This window comes from Coenobita brevimanus, chromosome 100, assembly GCF_032717465.1.
Source record: "Coenobita brevimanus isolate Jiangsu-jjx chromosome 100, ASM3271746v2, whole genome shotgun sequence".
Classification (NCBI taxonomy): domain Eukaryota; kingdom Metazoa; phylum Arthropoda; class Malacostraca; order Decapoda; family Coenobitidae; genus Coenobita; species Coenobita brevimanus.
In genome coordinates, this window is record NC_137053.1 from 26492638 (window position 1) to 26505973 (window position 13336).

Genomic DNA, 13336 nt, shown 5'->3' on the forward strand with positions numbered 1-13336 from the left:
CTTCTGCTCAGAGTGCTCCATCCCATCCACCTGCAACTTCCTCTCTCCCCGCAGCTTTGTCACTGACCCCTTCCCATAGTCCCCAGTCTCGTCTTCCTTCTACCATCCCTTGTCAGTCTCTCAATAGCCAATTGCCACAGGCCACCCACAAGGTCTGTGTTCAGCCTGCTGTGCCCAGTCAGTACTTGTCTGTTTCCCATCAACAGTCTACGCACCTTTCTCGTCGTGTTCCCCCTTCCCTTCCTTCTTGCACCAAAAACAGTCCTGTTGGCCGTCATCCTGATGCAGTTTCCGTCCCTCATTCCTAATCAATCTCCTCCTCCTCCCCTTTCTCTGCCTCTCGACAGCAGCCGGCTTAACAACAACTCCCTCTCCTAGTAGTGAGAAAGTGCAATATTCATGACTAACAGGTGTCTCTCGACCTGCTAAGTCTACTGTGGTGTGTCCTTTGTTATGTATCCTCCTCCAGATAAGTGTCCCTCCCTCCCCTGCATCTGGTTTCTGGGAAGGACCTTTACAAAACGTGCTAGCATCTTCAGAGTTCATCCAGTCCTAGATTTTCTTCCACCTATTCCTGTTTCCCCTCCCCCTGATTCGCCAATAACTCCCTCCCCTTCTATTGTTCCTAGCAATGTTCCTCCTCCAGTTTTACCTTCTGCCAGTTCTGTTCCTTCTGTCTCTGTCACGAGTCACTGTAGTTGTTGCTCTCTTTTCAGTGTATATCACAAATATCATTTCATATTTTTTGGTACTATGGCTTTCCTTCAGTGGAACATTTGAAGTTTTCATTTAAATAGCTCTGACCGATGCCTTCTTGCTCAGTATTGTCCTTTGGTTATGTGTCGTCAGGAGACCCGTTTCTCCGCTCCCCTTGCTCCAATTCCAGGTTATATTTTTGTAAGCACACCTACTTCGATTTCAGAATCATCTATCCTTGTCCACACTACAGTTCCCTGTGAACTAACTTCAGTTTCTTCGTCACTTAAGTGTATTGTGGTGAGGGTTTTCCTCCATCAATGGTTTACTGTATTTCTCCATTTGTCATCTTCTGTCACTATAGATTTCCCAGAGGTTTCCCGCCTTTTGTCTCTTACCCGAACCCATCTTCTTATTGGGTGATTTTGACTGCAGGCGTCTTTTATGGGGAGACAGTATCATTTCTATTAGAGGCCGTTTGCTTGAAGTTTTTCTTTCTAATCAAGATCATATTCTTAATTCTTGTATATGATTCATGCACTCATGCATATTCTTGTATAGATTTCTCACATTGTTCGTATTGGTCTGTGCTAGATGAATGTTTGGTAGGTGATTAATTTCCCATTTTACTCACTACTGAATCCTATTCGCCTGCTCTCTGTCCTCCTCATTGGTGTTTTGAGCGTGCCAAATGAGATGTATTCCCTTTTTAAAATCCCATTTGAGAACGCTCTCCCTTCTCTGGAGTTGATGATATGGTTTCTTATTTTACAGACTTAGTGCTGGCCACCTCATTGGAGTATATCCCCCAGACTACTTGCTTCTTTGCATCCAAATGTGTCCCATAGTGGTCCACTGATTATGCTAGAGCCCCACGGGTCACACGGGCTCAATGGAGACATACTGTTGGAGGATTAATACCTCGGGCTGTCAATCAGCTTTCCTTTGCATTTAAAAGGGCCAGGAGTCTAGTTGGTCATCTTATGTGTCCTCCGTTATATCTTCTACGCCAATTCATGTCCTATGAAATCGTTTTCGCAAAATTTCGGACCGATATTCTCCTCTGCCAGCCCCAGTGCTTTGTGTCTATGATGCATCTGTTGCAGATCCTACTAGGTTAGCTGATATTCTTGGGGGCCACTTTAGTGAGATTAGCAAATGATCCTTTCTCCTGGGAGTTCCACCTATATAAGCAAGAGGCTGAATGTACTCCTGTGGATTTTGCTTTGTCATCAACTGAGTCGTATTATATTTCTATTTCTATGTTCGAACTTCTGTCTGTGATCCAGTCCTGTGGTAACACTTGTGAGGGCCCTGATGGTATTCATTACGAGATGATAAAACTCCTTCCACGACCAGCAATGTTCTTTCTCTTATTGCTTTATAACCGGATCTGGACAGAGGGTGTATTCCCTACCATCTGGTGGAAGGCATATTTGCTTCACTTCTGAAAATCTGGTAAGCTTGGTCATTCTCCGCAGAATTATAAACCGGTCGCTCTTGTTAGTTGCATTGGTTAGCTCCTGGAAAGGAAGGTTAATGCTTGTTTGGTGTAGTATTTAGAATGCAAGTCTTCTTTCTGCTTTCCAATATGGTTTTTGCAAGTGGTGCAGTATTCTAGATCCTTTGGTGAAGTTGGAGTCTTATATTTGTCAGGCTTTTCCTCACAAACAGTCAGTTCTTGCAGTGTTTTTTTTTTTTTTAATCTTGAGAAAGCCAAGACACTACATGGAAGTAGAACATTCTTCAAACTCTAGTTAGTTTTGGGACAGACGGTAATTTGGGTGTCTTTCTGGGTAATTTTGTGAAAGATCGAACTTTTCAGGTGCGTGTTTGCAGAAGTTTATCGGCCAACTTTCCACAGGTGGAGGGCATCCTTTTCACAGAGGTGTTTTCTGAGTACGTCTTTTCCTCGTAGCAATCAACGATATTGTCTCCTCTCTCCCTTCGGGGATTCATGCCACTTTATATGTTGATGACTTTGCAGTTTATCTAGCTGATGCTTATGCTTCTCGTCTCCGTTATCTAATGCAGTAAGCGATAACTTCTGTGTTTACATGGGCAACTTCTCATGGATTTCGTTTTTCACCATCTAAAGCTCGTAGCTAAGATGTGTTCTAGACGGCTTCCTATTCCACAGCCACCTCTCTGTTACACCCTTGTTACCAGACATGCTACCACTACACTCTTGGACCTGTCTTTTGACTCACGGTTGACTTGGTCTTCACACATTGCTGTCCTAAGGACGTCTGCTATTCAGAGGCTCCAGCTTCTACGAAAATTGAATCATCTCACCCAGGTCTCTGATTGTTCTCTTCTCCTATGTTTACATGTTACTGTGGTTCTCTCTGCTCTTGATTATAGCTGTACAGTTTATGCCTCTGTGTACCCTGCCATTCTTCACAAGTTGGATGCTGTTCATCACGAGGGGTTTTGTCATGCTTTAGGGGCATTCCGTTCCACTCCAGTTCAGGCCCGGTATACTGAATCTGGATTGCCCTCTTTGTCACATCGTCTTGAGGATTTGGCCCTTCATTATTATTATAGGCTTCATCAACATTCCCCGTCTGGTTTCCTTCCTACATCCCTTCCATCATTTCTATCCTTAATCCCTGTGTATTAGCAGTACCCATTTGTCTTACTCATTGCCTCTTCCAACCCATCCTTGTACGTTCCCTCCGTGGCTATCATCCTTCCCCCCAATATATCTGTTCCTCTGCCCCTCCTGCCGCAAAGTTCTCCACCTCCCCGAACATTCTTTTATCCCTCTTCTCTGGTCATATATGTCTTGTCATTCGTCGACTGCTCCCACCTAAACCAATGGTTCAGAATCTTCTGCTGGCATTGGTTTTGCTGTTTTATTTCCTGACAGTTCATGGCAGTCACGTCTTCTTGATACCAGCAGTGTCTTCACTAAAGAGTTGTATGCTCTTTTGGTTGCCGTTCATTATATTTTTTCTTCTCCAGTCTCACCTTTTGTTGTTTTCACGGACTCCCTTAGTGCCCATTCTTCCCTAAGGACCGTTCCCACAGTCAACCCAGTGGTCCTTGAAATCCAGGAGTGGTTATACAGGATTGCCACCATAATGAAACTAGTTATCTTGTGTTAGGTCTCGCGTCATGTTGGAATTGCTGGAAGCGAGCAAGTAAATTTTCTGGCCCAGTCGGCAGTGTCCTATATGATATGTCTCCTGGTGAGACTTTTTACCGTTGATCTCTGGCTTCCGTAAGCATTGTAGGCAAATGGAATGGCCTAATATCATTGATAATATGCTGCTTTCTGTTAATCCTACCATTTTTCCATGGTCCTATTCCTCCCGTCCTAACAGATGGTGGAAGACTGTATTAGCACACTTGCATTTGGGACATACCCATGTTATACATGGTCATATGACGTCCGGTGAGGCACCTCTTTGCTTATTTTGTCAGGTTCGATTTACTGTAGTGCATCTGCTAGTAGACTGTCCTCAATACACTGTTGAATGTCTTCGTGTTTCCCTTTCCTTTATGATTTAGGCAGCCTGCCCTCACTATCTGATATCCTTGGTGAATCCTGTCTCTTTCCTGTTACCTATCATATGTCTTTTTTATTGCATACTAGTATGCCTCCCCCTGTTTGATCTATTTCCCTTTATAACACCTACCAGACCTGATCCTCTTACATGTTTTCTGCTTTAGTGCCAAATGGCCGTAGCTGCCTGGCACTAGCTTGTTCATTCAGTCAATCAATCTCTTCTGTCCGTTAACTTCCTTCATGCCTCTCCTTCCCATCCACTCACTAAATACTTTTGTCTTTCACGCCACAGCTTGCCTCACCTTGCATCCTCTTTCATCTTCTCTACATCCCACACACCATCTCACATGCTGCACTGATTTCTTCTGTTAATATCTTGCACACACCTTCCACCTCCCCCATCTGCTTCAAGTGATATTTACCCAATCACTCTTCCACTTCTCTCTTATATTCTGCCTTTTCTCCATCCTCTTGCAACCTTTATACCCTCCTTGTATGGACTACTACTTTCTGTCCTTCCCTCCTTCTATTCATCCAGTGTATTTGAACCTTGACTTTCACCACCACCAAGTAGGGGTCAGAAAGTCCACTCCCCCAACTTCTGTATGGTCTTGCATCGTTTACATACATTTTCATTCTGTCATCCACACAGATGCAAGACCAGAGAAAGAGGAGTTGATGTACCTTCAATGCTAGATCTAATATTTACTAGGCAAGAAAATGATATTGACAGTTTAATATATCACCCTCCACTCGGCAAAAGCGATCATGCAGTACTAAATTATAACTTCAGGATAGCATATGACATAGTAAACAGCAATGACAGTTACAAAAAGAGCCTAAAGTATAAAAAGGGAAATTATCAACACCTAAAGAAGTATTTCTTAGAAGTTGATTGGGAAAATTAGCTTAGAGGACAAGATTTAAATGCTGTATATAAAAAATTCTGTGAATTTTATTAAATAGGAGTCCAGAAGTACATCCCACAGCACAAAGAAGCAGATAAGAAAATACAGAAATGGTTCAATACAGAATGTAAAAAATCAAAAGAAAGAAGAGATTTGTTGTGGAATAGATACAGAAGACATAATAGTGAAAGGGCGTATAATAATTACAAACAGGCAAGAAACGATTATACAAGAATAAGGAGGGAAGCCCAAAAACAGTTTGAGGAGGATATAATAAATAAAAGTAGTGAACAACCAAAGCTGTTTTACAGCTATATCAGAAGCAAAACCAAAGTAAAAGATATAATACAATCAATTACGGACGAGGGAATCACTTACACACAAGAGAAAGATATTTGTGAAGCACTAAATAAGAATTTCCAATTAGTTTTTACAGAAGAAAAAAAATTTTGAGAGGGACTATGTGGAACATGCATGTCCACACATACTACCAGATATACAAATAGCAGAAAAAGTAATACAGGAGGAGTTAAGTAGATTAGACAGAGGAAAAGCAAGTAGTCCTGATGAAATTTCATGTTGGGTACTACGAGAATGTGCAAAGGAGTTAAGTAAACCATTATTTTTAATTTTCAAGAAATCCTTGAGTCAAGGTAAACTACCTGATATTTGGAAAAAAACAAATATTGTCCCCTTATTCAAGAAAGGAAATAGACAAAATCCACTCAACTACCGACCAGTATCACTGACCAGTGTTGTAAGCAAGGTATTAGAAAAGCTTATAAGATAAGCTTGGGTAAATCATCTAGAAGAACACAGTATGATAACAGAAAGACAGTTTGGTTTCAGAGAAGGAAAATCATGTGTTACTAATCTGTTGAGCTACTATGACAGAGTAACAAACACAATACAGGAAAGGGAAGGATGGGTGGACAGTATCTATTTAGATTTCAAGAAAGCTTTTGACACAGTACCACACCAAAGACTTTTATGGAAACTGTACCATCAAGGAGGAATTCGAGGCAAACTGTTTTGTTGGATGCAAGACTTTCTCATAAAAAAGAGAAATGAGAACAGTACTAAGAGGAAACTACTCATCATGGAAAGAAGTGACTAGTGGAGTACTACAGGGTTCAGTGCTGGCACCAATCATGTTTTTAGTGGATATAAATGATATAAACAGTAACACTGGAAATGAGAGCTATCTGAATATGTTTCCAGATGATGCAAAAATACAAAGGAGAATTACTAACACAGACTCTTGTAAAGAGCTACAAGAAGAATTAAATAAACTTCATGAATGGAGTAGTACATGGCAAATGGAATTCAATGTGGACAAGTGTCTTGTAATCAAGTTTGGTAAAAGTGGAAAAAGACCTGATTGGGATTATAAGTTAGGTAATAAAACCCTATACACATCAGAAAGAGAGAAAGACCTAGGTGTGATTATCAATAACAGACTATCTCCGGCTGACCACATCAGCGAGAAGGTACGGAACATGTATACACTGCTTGCAAATATGAGAATAGCATTCACATACATAAATGAAGACATGCTAAGAAGGATAATAACATCATTCATTAGACCAACCCTTGAATATGCATCAGTAGTTTGGAGTCCTCATCTCAAAAAGCACATAGACAAGATTGAAAAAGTTCAAAGGGCCGCTACAAGATGGATACCAAGCTTAAGGGACCTAAGCTACGAAGAAAAACTAAATAAACTGAATCTACCAACACTACAGGAGAGAAGGAAAAGAGGTGACATGATAATGCTATATAAGTGCATATCAGGGAAGGAGAAAATAGACATAAATGATTACTTAACATATGGAGAAGCATCAGCAAGAGGACATTGCAAAAAACTGCTGAAGAAGAGAGGTGATAAAGACGTAAGGAAATTCAGTTTCCCAAACAGAGCAATTGATCAATGGAATGCACTACCGAATGAAATAGTGTGTGCCAAAACAATTCTCAAATTTAAGGATATGTATGATAAATATGGTTTAAGACACGGGACAGTACGAGCTTGACTCATTTCTGTAAAGATACAATTAGGTAAGAACAATTAGGTAAGAACATACATAATAAATCATTGCCATCCGTTCATTCAGTTCACCACCCACCCTTCTCACCACCTGCCACATGTATCTGTGGATCATCTTGTTCCAAAAGAGTGTATTGGCAATCACCAACCGCCACCCCACACAAATGTCCACTACAGCACTGTCATTCTCATCCACCTCTGCAGGCACATCCCACCCATCAACTGCTCAATCCACCTTGACATTTCCTACTTTTCCATTCATATCTCCAAGCAAAAACACTGTCTCATTCCTCTCAAACTTTTCCATGCACGCTTCCACATTAGCCCAGAACTCTTCTTTCACTGTGCTTGCACGATCATGTGTTGGAGGAATAGGATGAAATACGATGTGCTCATCATATAAAGATGAAGTGATCTTGATTTTTTTTGTTTCAGCTCTGAAGAGACAAGCTTTGTAGGATCAGTCGTTGTTCTTTTCTTTTTACAGGAGGAAAAAAAATATTATTGCTAATACACTAGAACTAACACTGACCCTGTATACCATAATCGTGTGTGTGTGTGTGTGTGTGTGTGGCACCGCCGAAGTTGGAAGAAGGATTTCGATAAGTCTTGGCAGGATGACTGCAGTTAGATCACTGATGGACCCTTTTCAATTTCATTTCGACTGAAGCTTTATATAGAGGAGTTTTGACCCCCTAATTCTTCCTATTGTTTTTATAGCTAAATGGCCCGATAAGGCCTCGAAACACTTTCCCCCGCGTTGGTTTCGAGCAAATTGAAGCACGGTCCAGAAGTGGGTTTCATTTGAGCAAATGCTGAGCGGCCCACTTGGGCCGCGAATCTCTTGTCTTGACTAAGGTATGTATGTCTGTCTCTTTAAGGTACATATGCTGCGCACATCTAATCACAATCTTTCATCAGTTTTTGGTCAGCTTTTTAATATGAGTGTCAACCAGAAATTATAGCGTTTCATGTACAGTCGTGGTCATAAATAATCACCTATTCTCCAGTACCACGTGCCTCAGGCTGCCTCCTTATGCGCGGCAAGTCACAATGGAGCAAGACCGGCTGAGAGGAAGGGGCCAGAGAAAGAAGGGAAGGTGGGTGGGGGGACAAGTGATCGTGTGGAGGGTGGAATGAGGGAGGGTAGGGAGGGAAGGTAGGGGAGGGAGAATGAATGCGAAGTGGTGGCCGCATTATTTGTCTATTTTCTTTCATGCAAGGCATGATATAAAAGAGTTAATATTCGGACGATAATGCTGCATTACATCTTGTATAGAGGCGTCAGGTAACAGGCTTTAGATGGGTGGTGTATCAAGGGCTGGCGCGTGAGAGAAATATACTGACCTGACATCAAATATTAGTGCGGAGCCAGATATTTGTGTTTATCCATATATTTTGACATCAGACGCAGAATGGAATCTGGATGGGTTTGACTTCCGTAATGCTTAATTACGAAATGTCCTTAACCCTTTTATGTAATTAGTTTTTGAACTACATATATGCAATCTTTGACATGGTTATGTCAACAGTAGATAATTATGATAATCCTCTTGGTATAAACTCCCTCTGTACAGTCACCATCATGTCAACAATTTTATGGCATCTCTTTATGAAAAGGCTATTTAAGATAATTGTGCATAAAAGATAAATTTGATGTCTGTGCACATGGGTGGGTATAATTACAATATCTCTCACAAAATCTATCTATTTGTCTATTGCCAGACGTGTTAATCCTTTATACGGGGTGGCCACAAACAAATCGCCTCCACGTCACCCTGTCCCCCGTCATTTCACTGCCCTGCTCCCAGTTCACACTCCTCTCTCTCATATACCTCTAAATTCCATCCCTCCATCTCATCCTTGGCCTTCTCCTCCCTCTCTCCCCCTCCACCTCACTCATATACACTCTCCTCGTTAGTTTCTCAGTCTCTATCCTCTCCACATGGCCAAACCACCTCAGTGTGTTTCTCCTAATGCTTCCTACCACATCCACATCCACACCACAACACTCCTTCACATCCCCATTTGTTAGTCTGTCTCTCCATGTGACTCCACAGGCTCCTCTCAAATAACTCATTTCCACTGCTCTCACTCTTGACTTGTGTCCCTCCAACAACGTCCAAGCTTCACTTCCATACGTCATAGTTGGTATCACAATACTGTCATGTAATAACTTTTTCACTTCCATGCTCACTTCCCTGTTTCTTATCACTGCCTTCAAGAAACAAGCAACCTGTCTTCCTTGTTGTACCCTTTCAAGCACTTCACCCTCTAAACTTCCATCCTTACGCACCATACTACCCAAGTACTTAAACGTACTCACATTCTCCATTTCCTCACCATCCAACCTCACTGTACATTCACTGACTTCACTTCTCTCAAAGACCATATCTTTACTCTTCCCTACATTCACCTTTAAATTCCGTTTCTTACACACTCTCCCAAACTCATCCACCAAGCCTTGCAGCTCCCCTTCGTCTTCACTTAACAACACAGTATCATCTGCAAACAACAGTACAGGTAGTTTCCAAACACTGCCCTCTCTCATTAGGGCCACTCCAACTTCCACTGCCCTACCTTGTATCTCTTTTATAACCCCATCCATACACAGATTGAACAACCATGGAGACATGACACATCCCTGTTTCAACCCAACCTTCAAATAGATAAACTCTCAGTTCACTGTCCACACGCACTGCAGCCTTAGCACCCTCATACATACTCTTCACAGCATTCAACAACTTCCCATATACTCCTTATATTCTTAATACTTTCCACATTCCTTGTCTATCCACCCTGTCATATGCTTTCTCCAAATCCATGAAAGCCGCATACAACTTCTTTCCCTTCTCTAGAAACTTTTCCACTAAAGCTGTAAGAATGAATACCTGATCTACACAACCTCTTCCTTTCCTAAAGCCTCCCTGTTCTTCTCCAACTAATTCCTATGTTATTTCCCTAATTCTGTCAATAAGTATCCTACCGTATACTTTTCCTATTACACTAAGAAGACAAATGCCCCTATGATTACCACACACTTCGTTTTCCCCTTTCTTTTTGTACAAGGGAATAATTATACTTGACTTCCAATCATCTGGGACTTTACCTTCCTCCCAGGCCAATCTGCACAACTTCCACATCCATTCTGCTATCTCTCCTCCATGCTTCAGCATTTCACCAAACACTCCATCAATTCCTGGGGCTTTCCCTATTTTGACTTTCTTCATTGGATCCACAACTTCCATCCTACGGATTTCTTCCTGTCTTCTCACCTCCCTCCTTCTCCCAGCCACTCCCCAGCCACTTATACTCGCATTACTTTCATTCTCTATATTCGATAATTCCTTAAAGTGTTCTCTCCATCTGCTCGCCTTTAATCTCTTCTCAACTAATAATCTACCATTTTTATCTTTCACCCCTACTAACTTCATTGCCACCCTGTCTGACTCTCTTTACCTCTTTCCAAAATATTGTCTTATATTCCCTCCAATTGTCACTCAGATTCCTTCCAAATTCCTCATCCACTTTCTTCTTACTCTCTCTCTAACTAATCTTTTCACCTGTTTCTTCCTTTCTACATATAACTCTCTTCCGTCTCTCAACTTCTTCCACGCCCCTATTTCTAATCTATTCATTATATGTTTTCTTCTTTTGTGCCACAGCCTCTCTTACCTCTTCATTTCACCATGCTGGTCCTTGCACCCCCTTTCGTCTTCTCTTCACCCCACACGCCACCTCACATGCTGCACGTATTTCCTCTGTGAGTATCTTGCATACACCTTCCACGTCCGCCATCTGCTGCAATTCAAATGTACCCAATCGTTCCTCCACTTTCTTATATTCTGCCCTTTTCTCATTCTCTCGTAACCTATACACTCTCCTTACATCTACTCCTTCCTCCCGATCTTCCCTTCTTCTATTTCTCCATTTTACTTGGACCTTGATTCTGAGTTACGAAATTTGCAGCTTATACGCCTTTGTTCCATTCCTTTATATATATATATATATATATATATATATATATATATATATATATATATATATATATATAAAGAGAGTAAATGCGTGGATGAATAAATAGATCATTGTGTATACATACAGATGATTTGACAGAAAGGTAGACGCATATCTACACTAAGTGAATTAAAGATGTACATTAATAAAATAAAAAGATCACCATCTGCTAAACCCACCATTTATATTTCCCTGCAGGTCGTCCCCCTCCCGAGGTGACGTGGTGGAAGGGTGGGCAAATGTTGTCCAACCGCAGCGTGACGGTGGGCGAGGACGGCACCCTACTCGCTTCGCACGAAGAGGATGACGGCGTGATGCTGACCGTGGGTGTGGGTGTGGGCGTGCGTTATGTGAGGACCATACTGGCCATTCCCACCCTCACCAGAGACTATGCAGAGGCTAACATCACTTGTCGTGCCTCCAACAACAATATCACCGAGCCACTCTCCACGGTCGTCTACTTGGAGCTATACAGTAAGTGATTCTGGTGTGTGGTGTTGGCAGGTAAATTTAACTTAGTAACCAGCATTAATTCATTATATATTTTGGGTAAAAATTTAGCCAGGCAAATCTGTCTTAACCCGTTCATTACTATGGCGTCTTTTTGTATTTCATTCTTGCTTCCTCCAGACCATTTTATTCAGTTTGGGATAAATTTTCAAACCGGCCGCGTTACAAATAACCTTCATTAACCTATTCAGTACGACAGACCTTTCCTCAGCTGGAAAAAATCGTCTGGAGATAGAAAATTTTCATCTTATAAGGCGTCCTCGGACTTAGATATCAATATGTAGAGAGGAAATTTTCAAGCTGGTGATAATGTGGGAGTCCTGTTGTCCTGCATGTGTTGGGAGTGATTTTGACTGGCTTCGTACCTTCATCGTTTGTCTCTTACTATATTTGTATAAACTCGTATAACTTTGCCAGATTCTGGCAGCACAACTTGCCTTAACTTTTGTTTACAGAAGGATATTTCGAACAACCGGTAATTTTGACCAAATATGTTTTGTTACAGTAATATTTTGTGGCTTTTGGAGGAAACTTCTGGGGCTAATTATACAAACTTGCATAACTGATTGTGCGAGTATATGAACTCTTGGTATAATGGGATTGGCTTTTGTTTGAGACCACACCTTGTCAGTAAGAGTATTCTGATCTGCTAAGGATCCTCTCGAATATTTTTTTTATGTATAATTCTGCAAATAGCACGTTAGTATTGTATTATATCACGTATATGCAACCTGTTTCCATATTCTGAAAATTAATATGACAAGCAAGATGATATTGATGAGTTCCATGCAAACTTAAGAGTAAAAAACTAAAATTTGCTAGATAGCCTCTTTATCCGGCAAGCACACGGCATCTTGTCTTGGTCCGAGGCATGGAGAGCACAATTTACCGTATCAGGGGAAACCGTATTATTGGTGGAATATCAGGCTGTGATTTTAACTACAAAGTCTGGTTTACATTGGATATTTTGCAATGCATCTGTTCTCATCTAATTGTAGTTATATTAGAAGATTTTAATAAATAGTATCTTTTGTTCAGCTACTTTTTCGCGGTGTGTTTTGATCTGAATTGCAGATTAATTTAACGTTGGCTAGATATGTTTATGCATCTGTCCGGTTAAAATACCCCTCTCATTATCCTGTGTGTGGTAACCTCGACGAAAGAACCATTAGAGCTACAAGCATCTGTCTCTGTTAAGAATCTCTTCCTAAGACACACTTCCTTACCTTGTCTCTGCACCTTGTTCTTTGGCTACTTTTTTTTCATTTCCATCCATTCGTCATGAACTCTTTAGCCACACGCTGGTTCTTCATATGTTTCATATGGTCGAACAGCGTCAAAGTACTTCTCTTTTCACATCCCACCACAACAGCATGAAACTGAGACATCGCACAACAGCTCATTATATATTGTTTGTTTGTCTGTCTGCCAGTTAGCAGGATTACTCAAAAGTTAGGAACAGATTTTGATGAAGTTTTGTGGAAGGTTAGGCCATGGACCAAGAAAAAAAATTATTAAATTTGGGGGCAGTTCCGGATTCGGATCCTATTATCTCCAAAAGTTCTTAATGAATTTCAATAAATTTTTTTAGAAGAGTGGGCCATCGGGTCAATGAACAAATTATTAAATTTGGAGGCGGATTCG

General features: G+C 41.1%; 1 protein-coding gene across 1 annotated transcript in view; it reads left to right on the top strand.

The window, feature by feature from the left end:
- LOC145414612 (synaptogenesis protein syg-2-like) overlaps nt 1–13336 on the top strand; it is a 1004755-nt gene that overhangs the window by 580193 nt on the left and 411226 nt on the right. Inside the window, exon 6 of the mRNA XM_080284139.1 lies at nt 11381–11656. Within this exon, the coding sequence (XP_080140265.1) occupies nt 11381–11656 (276 nt within the window). The remainder of the gene's footprint in view (nt 1–11380; nt 11657–13336) is intronic.